Source organism: Nicotiana tabacum, chromosome 22 (genome assembly GCF_000715075.1).
Source record: "Nicotiana tabacum cultivar K326 chromosome 22, ASM71507v2, whole genome shotgun sequence".
Classification (NCBI taxonomy): Eukaryota; Viridiplantae; Streptophyta; class Magnoliopsida; order Solanales; family Solanaceae; genus Nicotiana; species Nicotiana tabacum.
The window spans coordinates 202,591,377-202,605,601 of record NC_134101.1 but is presented as its reverse complement, the minus strand read 5'-3'; the positions used below and the strand labels follow the sequence as shown (position 1 = coordinate 202,605,601).

Below are 14,225 nucleotides of genomic sequence, written 5' to 3'. Positions count from 1 at the left end.
TGTAGAATAGGAGCACGTCAAACGAATAGTAAACAAGATAATTAAATCCTATAAGCAAGTTTTCTACCCATTTATGCGAGAATCAGAATACCCCAACCCCTTTTCACTAATCTCCCCCATCGTTTGTTTACAAATAATTACATGCCCAAAGATAAAAGAAGAAACAGACACAAATATTACAGAATCGAGATGATTACAAGCCCAACAAATAGAGCAGACTCAAGAAGAGCTAACCCAGCTCAGCCTATGCCTTCAACAGACTCTTACACTCAAATAGTAGGCCCAGATCCAAACAGCTCCCAAAATAGGAGGGTATGTCCATTTGCACAACTCAGAGCCATACATGGACTCATATCCAGCCCAGTAGTTACAATATTGACCACTTTACCAAATAAATTAATGGGCCACACATGAAAATCAACTAAACAGTTCTAATGCAAAAACTTATAAAGACGGGATTGTGTGACATTTAGCAGGATTCATGAACACATGGGCATTTCAGAAGCAAAAGTGACAGATTTGATTAAGCAAGGAACAGGAACTAGGAGAATTAATAGACTTAATTTCAACATGGTAAATTTGACATGGCAAACTAATAACGTAGGTAAATTATTAAGTAGGTGAGAGCACTAAAGGTAGACATAACATCATGAGAGTTGTAGAAACATGCCATTTAGAGATAACAGGGTAAGCACACACAAGATGTACATGTTAAGCTTTCCAGAGTAAGTCTAGGGTAGAGCATGGTTCAAAATTAGTCCAAAAAGGGATTTTAAAACTATGAATCTAAGTTAGGAAGGTCTGATAGAGCCATAGTTAGAGGATGACAATTACACATAGTAAACAAGTAGACATGCATAATCTATAGCAACTAATAAGAATCTTAATTGTGCTTAGTATAACACAAAGGTTCCCTAGTTTAAAAATATCATAGTAGAAGACATTGCCAACTTAAGATCAAGCAAAGCAAATAGATTTCAGAACTTAAACTAGTCAACCATGCACAATACAGAAAATTAAGTGTATTAGGATTCAACTGGGAACCTAGGTAATACGAAAGAGCACAGAGTTGGCTAAAAACCACATTGCAATTCTTAAAGCTACATGTTTGGTTAAAGCATAGGGTTCATGTAAATAACGATAATAGTAGGGCCTACATAAAGGATTCAGAAACTTATTAAGACAAATTCTGGACAGGCAGTAATTCCTTATCGTTTCAGGGCAAGTGTTCACATTGAGGCATAAAGATATAGTATTAAACAGTAAATGTGAGGGATTAGGCATTCATAAACACAACTTCGAACAAGTGTCACAACCTAGAAAATCTTCTAATCATGATAACTTACACAAATCCAGATGAAGAATTATAAGAGAAAAATCAAACAAAGGTCGGCATAATATCATATTGGTTTTGAAAAGCCCACATAACAGGGATATTCATAAGCATGAACACAAATAGGGAAGAAACATAATTAAGAGAGCCTGGGCACTTACCAATTTGCAAATTTAACAGCAAATAAAGAAGAATCACTAAATCCCAATAGCAAATTAAGAACAGTAACATAAATTTACACTCTTAGAGCATTAGAGTTCACAAGAGCTTCGAATGAGCCCCGAGCAGTACTCGCACTAGAGAGGTAATTAGAGACAATTCTAGTGGCCTTGGCTTTCAGTCAGCTACAACCAAGAGTGCAGAAAGTGTAGAAGAATAAGAGTAGAGAGAATAATAGTAGTGCTAACAGTAGTTGTATTAATAGTCGTTAAGACCTTAGGGGAGATGGGGAAAGGGTTTATATAGTATTCGATTAAGCAGACAAACAAGGAAAGAAAATCAATCAAGTTCAAGCAGGGAAAAGGAAAATCACATGCATATCCTATTCCAAATCAGAGTAGGCAAAAATCGGACAAATCCTAGTTTGACAAATAGTCAAAATTTAGCCAAGAATCCTGGTGAATTAGACCCATATGACCTTGTTATGGGTGTATACAAACATATTTCAATCTGAATCTTGTAGATTGAGGACGATTGCACTTGCTTCGGAGAGGTGGTACTTGCCAAAATCGGGCAAGTACTAAGTAATGCCACGAACGTATGAGTAATAATTGGATAGTGTAAATAAGGTAAGCAGATCGTGAAAGAATTCCATAACTTAGCCGGATTTAGAAGGGATTTGGGAGGAGGCGGCTAGGGCTTCTTCAAGGGAGAAGAGGAGGATAAGGGTGTGTAAGGGTGGCCGGTTGGAAACAATGGATTAGGGTTTGGGGTTGTGCGGTTATAAGGAGAGAAGGGGGAGGTAATATGAGTCGTGATCTTGAGAAATCAATGGCTGTAATTTTAATGTGAGAGATGAGGCGGGTTAGTCGGGTCCCGTCCGTGTTGGAGTAATAAGAGTTTATTGTTTGGGCTGGGGGATTGAATAAAGTGGATTAAGTGTTTGGGCCTGTAATTTGGTCCAAAATTAGCTTAGAATTGGGCTATGAATTTAAATATGCAAAAATTATTTAAAATAATATATAGAAAATGATTAATAAATAAGCAAAATATTATTTATGTAGTAAAATATTGAAAAATAATAGATTAACATTATAAAAATATAAAAATTTGATTCTAACATAAATAATGTAATAAATATAATTATGTATAAAATGTAGGCTATTATTACAAAATTATATAAATAGATCAAAAATACAAATGTAATCATATGAAATGAAGTAAAAATATCGTAAAACATATATGTGGGTGTAAATAATAAATTTGGATGATTAAATCATTACAAAATAATTTGAAAGGATAATTAATAAATATTTGAACAATTTAAATGCGAGAAAATTAATTTTAAATCTTTAAAAATTATGAAAAATTATAAAAAATACTTATTTGGCTCTTGTAAATTGAGTAATGATGCAAAAATGATATTTTGAAAGTATATATAATATTTTATAAAACATGAGGCTAAAATTGGGTATCAACAGGTAACCGAGGGGAACAGATATTTTCCACTTGTTCAATTGGGGCCAGTGGAAAGGCATGAGATGATGGTGTGGCAGCTGGTTTGAAGTTGGAGGAATATCATAAGTATAACCCCTTTGACCGGAAGCGACAAATGGGGCCTGTAAATAGGACTTAATGTTTTCAACCATTTCTGACTCTATAAAAGAGTCCTTGCATGTCATCTAGTTGAGTATCCGATTGAGCTGGAAAAGTTCCCCTTCTTCTTCTACTTTGAAGAGAAATCGCTTCATCATCGACCTTGGTTTCCTCTCATCAAGGACCATTGTGTTCAGTCCTATTGGATTTTCTTTTTATTAGAGGCTTCTTTTGCGTTTCAGCCTTAGAGGTACTTCTTCTTTTTGATTTTTTCACCTTGGGATGGGGACTCAGGGAAGTAGGGTCTTCACCGGAAGCAAGAGCGGCATCACGAGCCCTCTTCCGATCAAGGGCTTCTTGTATTTGTTGATGAGCCACCCTTGGGTCATAGAAAACCTCGACAACTGGGTAGATAGAAGACCCACATGGAAGGCCTACATGTTATGAAACAAAGTTAAAAAATTTACGTGACATAAAGTTGAAGATCAAAATAGAAAAGGGGAAGTTTTAGTTACCATGGTTCTTGGCCTTTTAGTTGAATCTGTGTGAAATGTCCTTCCACTTATGGGAGTCCATTTTGGAAATATCTAAAAATTGTGTACCCACTGGGTTAGGTTTTGAACCATTGGAGGAACCCAATGGGTGGCTGAAATGACAGAAGTAAAAGTTAGTTGAAAGTGGGATTTTCTTTAACACATTGAAAGAGGGATTCCAAGAAAACTCACAAGTAAAGTTCCAAAATTCAGGGATAGGAGGTCCTGATGTTGGTAGAATGTCCCCGATGGAGATGACAATGAACCTCTCCATCCAACCAAGTCATTATCATCATCAATGCTGGTGACGATGGCATGGTGACCGCATTTGCTAAGAGGGTTTCACCGGCCCAGGAACATAGAAAGCGAAGGCAAGCTATCGTTCACCATATTAACGGACCTACTTGAGCTAAGCAAACTCAGTAATTTTGGCACAATTCTAAAATGATGGGATCGATGACTTCGTCCATCCTTAAAGTGAAAGAGTACGTGTAAATACACATAAACCCTGGTTTAGTGAAAGTGACCCTTTCCACTTTATTAGGGGCTAAAACTTCAATATTGTTCCAGCCACAATCTTCTTTCACAACGAGAATACTAGCAGGATGTATTGAAGAAAGATATTTACTAACATGTTTGTTTCTATCATTTTTAGGGTTATGGGGTTCCTGTTGAACTTGGAGGTCCGTCTCACAATTTAGTTGAGAGGGGATGATTGTGCTAGTAGTAGGAGGACCAACACCGACTTTCTTAGATTTATTCTTCTTGGATGGGCCGTCATCGATGTAAGTATATAAGTTGCCGAGGAAGAGGTACTAGAAGACATGGTGATGGAAAATGTGAATAAGAAAGTTTTATTGAGAAAGATGGAGTTGCAGAAAAGCTTTTAGAAAATTCGATGAAGAAAAGTTTGTAAAAGTGAAAGGTAAAAGTAGTAAGAACGAGAGAAGTTTATAGGGCAGAATGGAAAGCCATCATTACCTAGGTAACTGGCGAAAATATTTGTCAAATCACGGGATAACACGTGTTCGGCTCATTAAATGCAAGGAGACGTGCGTCCTTTCAAATGTCAGAAACCATTCAGAAACTTTCTCGCCAAGTAAATGAGTCTTATCTACTTTCCAGTAACATAATGTTTAGTCACCGAAAAGTAGGGGGACTATTTGTATGAGGTAAAATTGATGAATGACATGTGGATACTCGTCGAGCTGACACGTGGTAGTAAAGATAGCTAGGATATGAGTCAGCAAATAGTTGATACCGGTTACGAACATGTGACCAGTGTTGTGTTAGATTCGAAGACGCTGGAACCGGAGATGAAGGTTAGATGGAAGATATCGGTTGGAGAAGGAAATTCAAGGAGCGACTTTACAAATAATCTTTGCATTTATACTCAACCGTTATGCAGCCATCAAGAGGGGTCTTTATTCATATTAAATTCGAGCTTGATTTGAGGATCTTGTCCCCTTGAATTTAGCTATACATAGAAGAATTTGTACTCATTCTAGACATGAAAATATCTGTACGCAAAAAAGGCTAAACTTACATTTATCTATTAATATTCTTTTATTCTGCTCTATACACTATTTTTATTCTTGCTTCCGGAGAAGCCAATTTCGCAGTCAGACTCGTATTTTCTTCAAGTTTCTTTAATTTATTTATTTCTGTTCATAATTAATTTATATTCTTGAATCAAATTAATTCATGTGTCTATAACCACATAGCAAATTTAACTGTACCATTTTACGGGTAAATAAAATTGTGAACCACTTTATAATAAAAAGAGGATTTATGGTTAATATTGGTAGCTTTTGACTAATAGTGATAGCATTTTATGAATGGACTAATATTAGTACTTTTCTGCTCTAAAAGACTAAACTAGGTAGTTTTCCCTCGATCAAAATGTTCCTTATCATCTGCATGTGCACATTAGTAATTTAAGACCAAGTTGTGATGTTAACAGGCTTGTCTTACAAACGGCAACGTGCAAAGATGTGATTCTTATTAATCTTTCCCCTTCTCTCTCAAATATAAGGAAAAATATAAAAATAAACTATGAGGAAAAAGGGAAAAGAAATGGAAGTAAATTTATTGTAAAAAAATAGAAGAATCGTGAGGGAATGAAGATCCGTCGTCCAAAATTCACGGATTCGTAGAAGTCACCGTCATCACACAACTGTCTCTCTCTCGTGAAAGTAATGGCCACTCAATTGCTTCCCATTCATTTGCTTTGCTCTCACTAAAAGACGAACACTACCCTCCTTTTCTTCTACTCACTTTATTACTATTCCAATAAAAAATCTCTCGTACAATCTAAGATATTCTTTGAGTCCTTTTTGTATTTTTCCTTCAGAGGAAGAGAACCGCCGCTTTTTTAATTCCTTTTCTCATCTTCTTTAACAAATTCATCCTCTTCAGAATTGGATACTTCATTGGACTAAAGGTAACAGTTGAGCTCTTTCCAGTTAACTACTGAATTCTTTATGATTTGGGTTTTCACTGATTCAAGTAATTGTATAGTTATTGTCAATGTTATAAATTTGTATTACCAATAATAATACATTCTTCTCTAATGATTAATAGGTTTTCTGTAAGGTGTGTCTAGACTTAGTACAAGCATTAAATTTTAATCAGCTCAGAATTCAAATATTGATAGAATTTGCCCGTTTTACTGAAGGTAACTGCTGAGTTTTTCTTTCAATTGGGTTTGATTGGTTAAAGTTGTGGTACTACAGTTGATATTTATGGCAAAATGCATTTAATAGTAGATATTTTGTAAGTATGTGATTTGAATTTAATCTTGCATTATGAACTTCCTATAACCATATTCTTCGTTTTAGATGATTGTTCTGTTAGGTGTTCCAGTTTATATTATAAAGATTAAATTCCAATTAGCCTAGAATTTTATTCTTGGAAGTTCAATTAAGGGAGTCCGAAAGTATGTCATGCGTTACCATTTATGCAAGTTGAATCTCTACCCTGAGAGCTGTTGACATCGTTCATGAATTATATGTAGAATTTTCACACGCTAATTAATTGGTTTTGCTAGATTTTGAGGAGTTCCTCTCCAATTTAATATGGTGAATTTGGGGTTGTTTACTGGGAACAAGCCTTTGAAGTCAAGGAAGGTGAGCTTCAGAATCCCATATTATACTCAGTGGGGGCAGCATCTTCTGATATGCGGTTCAGATGCGTTGCTTGGTTCATGGAATGTGAAAAAGGGTCTATTATTGAAGCCTTCTCACCAAGGGGAAGAGCTGATATGGTCTGGAAGCATTCCAGTTCCTCCTGGATTCCAAAGCGAGTACAGTTACTATGTGGTGGATGATACAAGAAATATCCTGCGATGGGAGGTTGGAAAGAAAAGGAAACTGTTGCTGCCTGATGGGCTTCAGGATGGACAGTTGTTAGAACTTCATGATCTTTGGCAGGTGCTAATTTTAGTTGCTTCTCTTTTCCATACTGTTTTGTGAATACTACACTACCTAGCATGCATGTCCCCTGGATGAACTTAATTATGAGAAAGGAAGGTATGCGAGTTGCTGTTAAAATTCTCTCTTACGCTGTACAACTCTTCCGCTTGTATCTTAGTTGTCAAAGGCACATAATATGAACTAAACTATTAAGCAAAAGATGACAGTTATCTAAATGCTTTTCGCTGTTCCACAAAAATTGTGGAACTTCATGCTGTCAAGCCAACTGCACTTTGACTTAACATAATTTTACCATCTTTTCTCCCTTAGAACCCCCAGGTCTGGTAAGAAAAATCTCATTATCATTGATAAAAAAATGGTCATTAGCTTTAGATGCCAAATGATCTTTACCACATAAATTTTTGGGGCAGATTAGTAAGCTGTATGATTCTTTATATAAGTAGTGACAATTTGAAAAAACGTGCTTTAGTTAGACATGAGTGTATGATGAAGCTATAAGCTATGAATACTCTACAAATGTCCTTTTCTATCTTAATACTATTTGTTGTTGATAACTGGCATGATTGTCAATATATTCTGCAACATGACCTCAAACATGCTTCTTATGTATTTGATTTTTCTTTGTAAGCAACTACCGATTTCAACAATATCCTATTAGTTTTGCCTCTTCGCTCCAGCAACTTATACTGTTTCTTCTGTTGCAGACTGGTTCTGACAATATCCCTTTTAGCAGTGCATTTAAGGATGTCATTTTTGGGAGAAGTTGGAGTTTGGGTGTTGAAAGGCCCTGGGGGATCACTCAGAATACGTCTGACCAGGATGGTAATTTTCTCTCTGTCTGATTCTCTATTTATGAAACATTGTTATTTGGAATGGGCTTTCTAAAATTACTGTTGAAACAGGTTCAGTTCTGCAATTCAGAATCTGCTGCCCCTATTTAGAGGAAGGAACATCTGTAAGATCTCTTTTCACAGAACAACCTTTGCTATATGTTTGCTTGTATATGTGGTCAATAATATCCTTGCAATCCATCTTGAAGTCAGACCCGACATACATGTTATCCTGTAGATTTATGTGATTGGTAGCTCCTTAAAACTTGGGCAATGGAAGATTCAGGATGGCCTTAAGCTCGCGTATGCTGGTGATTCATTTTGGCAGGCAGATTGCATTATGGGAAAAGATGACTTTCCTTTAAAATATCCTTTGCCTGCTGAGTTATAGGCTAAATGCCGTTCCATTTTGTCATAAACTTGATATAATTTCTTCCCGTTACTTTCTTTCATCCTTAATGCTTTAAACATACAAATATTGTAAATACGGTAAGGCTGGAACCTCAGTGGAATGTGGTGCAAGTCGAGAGCTTTTTGTTGATGTTGCAACAGGTGAATCTAGATTTGTACTTCTTTCAGATGGCTTAATGCGGGTAAGTCAGCAACAAGATATAATCAGTGGCCTGCTATGCTCCTCAATCTGATACTGGAGTATAAGCTGAAAAAAAAGATCTCAACCTGTGTTATTATCAGGAAATGCCTTGGAGGGGTGCGGGTGTCGCAATACCCATGTTTTCTGTACGATCAGAGGCTGATCTTGGAGTTGGGGAGTTTCTTGACCTGAAGTTACTTGTAGATTGGGCCGTTGAATCTGGCTTTCATTTGGTTCAGCTTTTGCCCATCAATGATACATCAGTCAACTGTATGTGGTGGGATTCTTATCCATATAGGTAATTTTCCCTCTTAAAATTTTAGATTTAAGCTCTGAATAATCATGTAGATCAAATTCATGCCATCTTGATATTTTATCAACAACCATGAATAGATGACAGAATATTGTTTATCCAGCTTTAGTGCTTTTGAACTCTGCTTTACAATTGTGAGAGTGAACGGGAGAAAAATCTTATTTATTAATTAACAATGATACAATTAGCCCTATATATATAATACATGTCCTACTCCTAATACATATGAGATTAAGGTTATTTACTCCTATTTAACTATCAAACTAACACTCCCCTCAAGCTGGTGCATATAAATCATATGTACCGAGCTTGTTACATATCAGTGAGGGACTTGGTGAAAATATCAGTAAGCTGATCATTCGACTTCACAAATTTTGTAGCAATATCTCCAAGAGTATCTTTTCTCTAACAAAGTGACAGTCAACCTCAATATGTTTAGTTATCTCATGGAACACTGGATTTGACGCAATATGAAGAGCAGCTTGATTATCACACACAAGTCCCATCTGACTAATCTCACCAAATTTCAACTCCTTCAGCAACTGTTTGATCCAAATTAGCTCACATGTGGCCATAGCCATTGCTCAATATTCTGCTTCTGCACTAGACCGAGCAACCACATTCTGTTTCTTGCTCTTCCAAGACACCAAATTTCCTCCTACTAAGACACAATATCCAGACGTAGAACGTTTATCAGAAGGTGATCCTGCCCAATCAGCATCCGAGTATCCAACGATCTGCTCATGGCCTCGATCCTCAAACAATAAGCCTTTGCCTGGAGCTGATTTTATATACTGAAGAATGCGGACAACTGCATCCCAATGACTATTACACGGAGAATCCATAAACTGACTCACAACACTAACAGGAAAGGAAATATCAGGTCTAGTCATTGTGAGGTAATTTAATTTACCAACCAACCTCCTATATCTTGTAGGATCGCTAAGAGGCTCCCCCTGTCCTGGCAGAAGTTTAGAATTCGGATCCATCGGAGTGTCAACAGGTCTACAACCTGTCATTCCTGAGGAGATCGCTAAGAGGCTCCCCCTGTCCTGGCAGAAGTTTAGAATTCGGATCCATCGGAGTGTCAACAGGTCTACAACCTGTCATTCCTGTCTCCTCAAGAATATCTAAGGCATACTTCCGTTGTGAGATCACAATACCTGAGCTAGACTGAGCGACCTCAATACCTAGAAAATACTTTAGTCTGCCCAGATCCTTAGTTTGAAAGTGCTGAAAGAGATGTTGCTTCAACTTACTAATACCATCCTGATCATTGCCGGTAATAACAATATCGTCAACATAAACGTCAAAAGCGCGCTTAAGCCTTGCAGCGAGGCTCAAAACACGTTGAGCGCTTCGCCTCGCTTTGTCGGCGCTTTAGTGTCGCATCAAAGCTCTAAGGCATACTTTTCCTCGCCAATGAGTGTAATCTTGAAAAAGCGACCTTAAACAATTGATATTTCACTTTATCTTATTTCTTTGTCCATATATTTGTTATTAATGCTTATAATGATTAGTCTTGGAGACTATATGCACATTTTTACTTTTTCTCCTGTTGCGCCTTTTTTCATTAAAGCCCACGCTTTATTTGTGCTTTGCACTTAAAGCCCCAACGGACCTTAGAGTTTTTTTGCGCTTTTCGCCTTTGATAACACTGTCGTCAACATAAATGACCAGATAAATACAGAGATTTGAAGCAGAATGTTGATAAAATACAGAGTGATCGGCTTCACTACGAGTCATGCCGAACTCCTGAGTAACCGTGCTGAACTTACCAAACCAGGCTCGAGGAGACTGCTTTAGACGATAGAGGGACCGGCGCAACCGACATACAAGGCCACTAGACTCCCCATGAGCAACAAAACCAGGTGGTTGCTCCATATAAACCTCATCCTCAAGGTCACCGTGAAGAAAATCATTCTTAATGTCCAACTGATAGAGAGGCTAATGGCGAACAACAACCATGGATAGAAAAAGACGAGCTGATGCAATTTTAGCCACGGGAGAGAAAGTATCACTATAATCGAGTCCAAATATCTGAGTATATCCTTTGGCAACAAGACGAGCCTTAAATCGATCAACCTGGCCATCTGGACCAACTTTGACTGCATACACCCAACGACAACCAACAATCGATTTACCCGAAGGAAGAGGAACAGGCTTCCAAGTACCACTCGTATGTAAAGCAGACATCTCGTCAATCATAGCCTGCGCCATCCGGGATGAGATAGAGCTTCACCTGTAGACTTAGAGATGGAAACAGAGGACAAAGATGACACAAATGCACAATGGGATGATGAGAGACGATGGTAACTTAAACCGATATAATGAGGATTAGGATTAGGCGTGGACTGTATACCTTTTCGTAGTGCAATCGGTTGATTAAGAGGAGACAAGTTCGCAGTAGTAGCAGGGTCAGGTGCAGGACGTGAATCAACTGGGCCTGATGCAGGGGGCGAACGACGATGATAAGTCAGGAGTGGTGGAGCTATAGAAGGTTGAACTGGACTAGGTGGTGGCACTGGAGCTATAGTTGGTGGAACTGGGCTATGTGGTGGCACTGGAGCTATATTTGGTGGAACTGGACTAGGTGGTGGCCCTGGAGCTATAGGTGGTGGAGCTGCAACTGGAATGGTAGGCGGTGGAGCTATGGAGGAAGATGTATGGGAGATGGAGATTGAATCTCCAAAAGAAGGAACGGGTAGCACCTCAGAAATATTTAAGTGATTAACTGGACCGGTGAAGTATGATTGGGTTTCAAAGAAGGTAACATCAGCAGACATAAGAAATCGCTGCAGGTCAGGAGAATAACATCGATATCCCTTTTGCGTTCTCGAGTAACCCAGAAATATGCACTTAAGAGCACGAGGAGCTAACTTATCTTTTCCTGGAGTAAGGTCATGAACAAAGCACATACTCCCAAAGACACGGGTGGAAGAGAGAACAAAGGTAAGTGGGGAAACAGGATAGAGAATGGAACTTGATTTTGGATAGCTGAAGATGGCATACGATTAATAAGATAACAAGATGTAAGAACTGCATCCCCCAAAAACGTAGCGGAATATGAGATTGTATGAGTAGGGTACGAGCAGTTTCAATAAGATGTCTATTCTTTCTTTCAGCTACCCCATTTTGTTGGAATGTGTACGGACAAGATGTTTGATGAATAATCCCATGGGAGTTCATAAATTGCTGAAATGGGGAACACAAATACTCTAGGGCATTATCACTACTGTTAGAGATAGCTATGTAATTATCCCACATTGGAATAGGAGTAGTATCCCCTTTGTATAGAGTAGCTATAAATAGCACCTCCTGTATTGCATCACATACAATATCAATATATCATATTTTCTCCCGTGCCTTCTCACATGGTATCAGAGCTATCGTGAGAGATTTATCGCTGTGCATAAATTCCAGCGATTCCAGGAAGTAAAATCAGTCACCGGAACCCTTTTTTTCCGGCGACTTTCAAAGTTGTTTTGCGTCTGCTTTGTCTCGGTCAGTGTTGTGCACAAAATCCAACACTACCACAAGAGTAGTCACTGTCCAGCGACCAAATCCCAGTGAAAATCTCCGGCGGTACTGTAGCTGTCCAAAGAAAATTTTCCGGCGAAGTTCCAACGTTGCGTGGGCCACCTTCCGGCCATTTTTTGGCGACGCCTCTTCAGGACAGATTGTTTCCCTTGCAATTCCGAGCCTACCCATCCAGGTTACACCAAATTCCGACCACTTTTTTTATTTTTCTGGCGTGAATAGTGATTTCAAAAAGTTGACTTCCGGCCATTTTTTGAAAAAGTTCCTTCAGAACAGTTGGGTCTTCTGGTAATTCCGATCCTACCCCTACTGTTTTATTTCATTCCGACCACTTTGAATATTTTCCGGCTGCAACAGTAACTTTCCAACTGCTACAGTAGTTTACTATTCTGGTTCAGTGTTCCCTACTCTATTTTCAGTGGATTACAGTTGATTATTTCTCTTATTTGGTAATAATTTACAAGATGTCTTTGGGAATTGATGTTTTTGGGTCTAAAAGCATGAGTTCTGGAAACTCTAATGTTGTGATTACCTCAGAACCTTTAATGGGAAGTTCAAACTACTTAGCTTGGGCTTCATCTGTCGAGTTGTGGTGTAAAGGTCAAGGTGTGCAAGATCATTTGATTAAACAGTCTAGCGAAGGAGATGAAAAGGCGATAGCGCTTTGGGCAAAAATTGATGCTCAATTATGTAGCATCTTGTGGCGTTCTATTGATTCTAAGTTGATGCCTTTGTTTCGGCCATTCCAGACATGTTATTTGGTTTGGGCAAAGGCTCGTACGTTATACACTAATGATATATCTCGCTTCTATGATGTGATATCACAGATGACAAACTTAAAGAAGCAAGAATTAGATATGTCTACTTACTTGGGTCAGGTACAGGCAGTCATGGAGGAATTTGAGACATTGATGCCAGTTTCTGCTAGTGTGTCAAAACAACAAGAGCAGCGACAGAAAATGTTTCTAGTTCTTACACTCGCTGAACTTCCTCATGATCTTGATTCAGTACGAGACCAGATTTTGGCGAGTCCGACTGTCCCTACAGTTGATGAATTATTCTCTCGATTACTTCGCCTTGCTGCAGCACCAAGTCACCCAGTGATTTCATCACAGATACTTGATTCCTCTGTTCTTGCATCCCAGACAGTGGATGTTCGGGCATCTCAAGCTATGGAGAATAGACGAGGAGGCGGTCGTTTTGGGAGATCTAGACCCAAGTGTTCTTATTGTCACAAACTTGGACACACTTGCGAAATGTGTTATTCCTTAAATGACCGTCCACCCAAAAATGCTTACGTTGCTCAGAGCGAGACTACAAGTAACCAGGGCTTTTCTGTATCTAAAGAAGAATATAATGAGCTCCTTCAGTATCGAGCAAGTAAGCAAACATCTCCACAAGTAGCCTCAGTTGCCCAGACTGACGCTTCTATTGCTGGTAATTCTTTTGCTTGTGTTTCCCAGTCTAGTACTCTTGGACCATGGGTCATGGACTCAGGCGCTTCTGATCATATCTCTGGTAATAAATCACTTTTGTCGAATATTGTATATTCACAGTCTCTTCATACTGTTACTTTAGCCAATGGATGTCAAACTAAGGCACAAGGAGTTGGACAAGCCAACCCATTGTTTTCTATTACCCTAGATTCCGTTCTTTATGTTCCTGGTTGTCATTTTAGTCTTGCATTTGTTAGTCGTTTGACTCGTGCCCTCAATTGTGGTATATATTTTATTGATGATTCTTTTATTATGCAGGACCGCAGTACGGGACGGACAATTGGTATAGGTCGTGAATCAGAAGGTCTTTACTACCTTAACTCGCTCAGTCCTTCCACAACATGTCTAGTTACAGATCCTCCAGATCTAATCCACAGACGTTTAGGACATCCGAGTTTA

The 14,225-nt window shown here is 38.4% G+C and overlaps 1 protein-coding gene across 4 annotated transcripts in view; it reads left to right on the top strand.

Annotated features, from left to right (window-relative positions):
• Window positions 1–5,676: 5,676 nt before the first annotated feature.
• The window catches only part of LOC107811953 (4-alpha-glucanotransferase DPE2-like), a 46,516-nt gene continuing 37,967 nt past the window's right edge, over window positions 5,677–14,225 (top strand). For 3 of the 4 annotated variants that reach the window (XM_075243653.1, XM_075243650.1, XM_075243652.1), the window contains exons 1-7: window positions 5,677–6,064; window positions 6,671–7,052; window positions 7,760–7,877; window positions 7,958–8,010; window positions 8,124–8,251; window positions 8,355–8,478; window positions 8,579–8,775. In XM_075243653.1, coding sequence (XP_075099754.1) covers window positions 6,699–7,052; window positions 7,760–7,877; window positions 7,958–8,010; window positions 8,124–8,251; window positions 8,355–8,478; window positions 8,579–8,775 — 974 coding nt within the window. In that variant the 5' untranslated portion in view covers window positions 5,677–6,064; window positions 6,671–6,698. Of the gene's footprint in view, window positions 6,065–6,204; window positions 6,299–6,670; window positions 7,053–7,759; window positions 7,878–7,957; window positions 8,011–8,123; window positions 8,252–8,354; window positions 8,479–8,578; window positions 8,776–14,225 lie in introns of all 4 variants that reach the window. The other variant, XM_075243651.1, reaches the window with a different exon arrangement.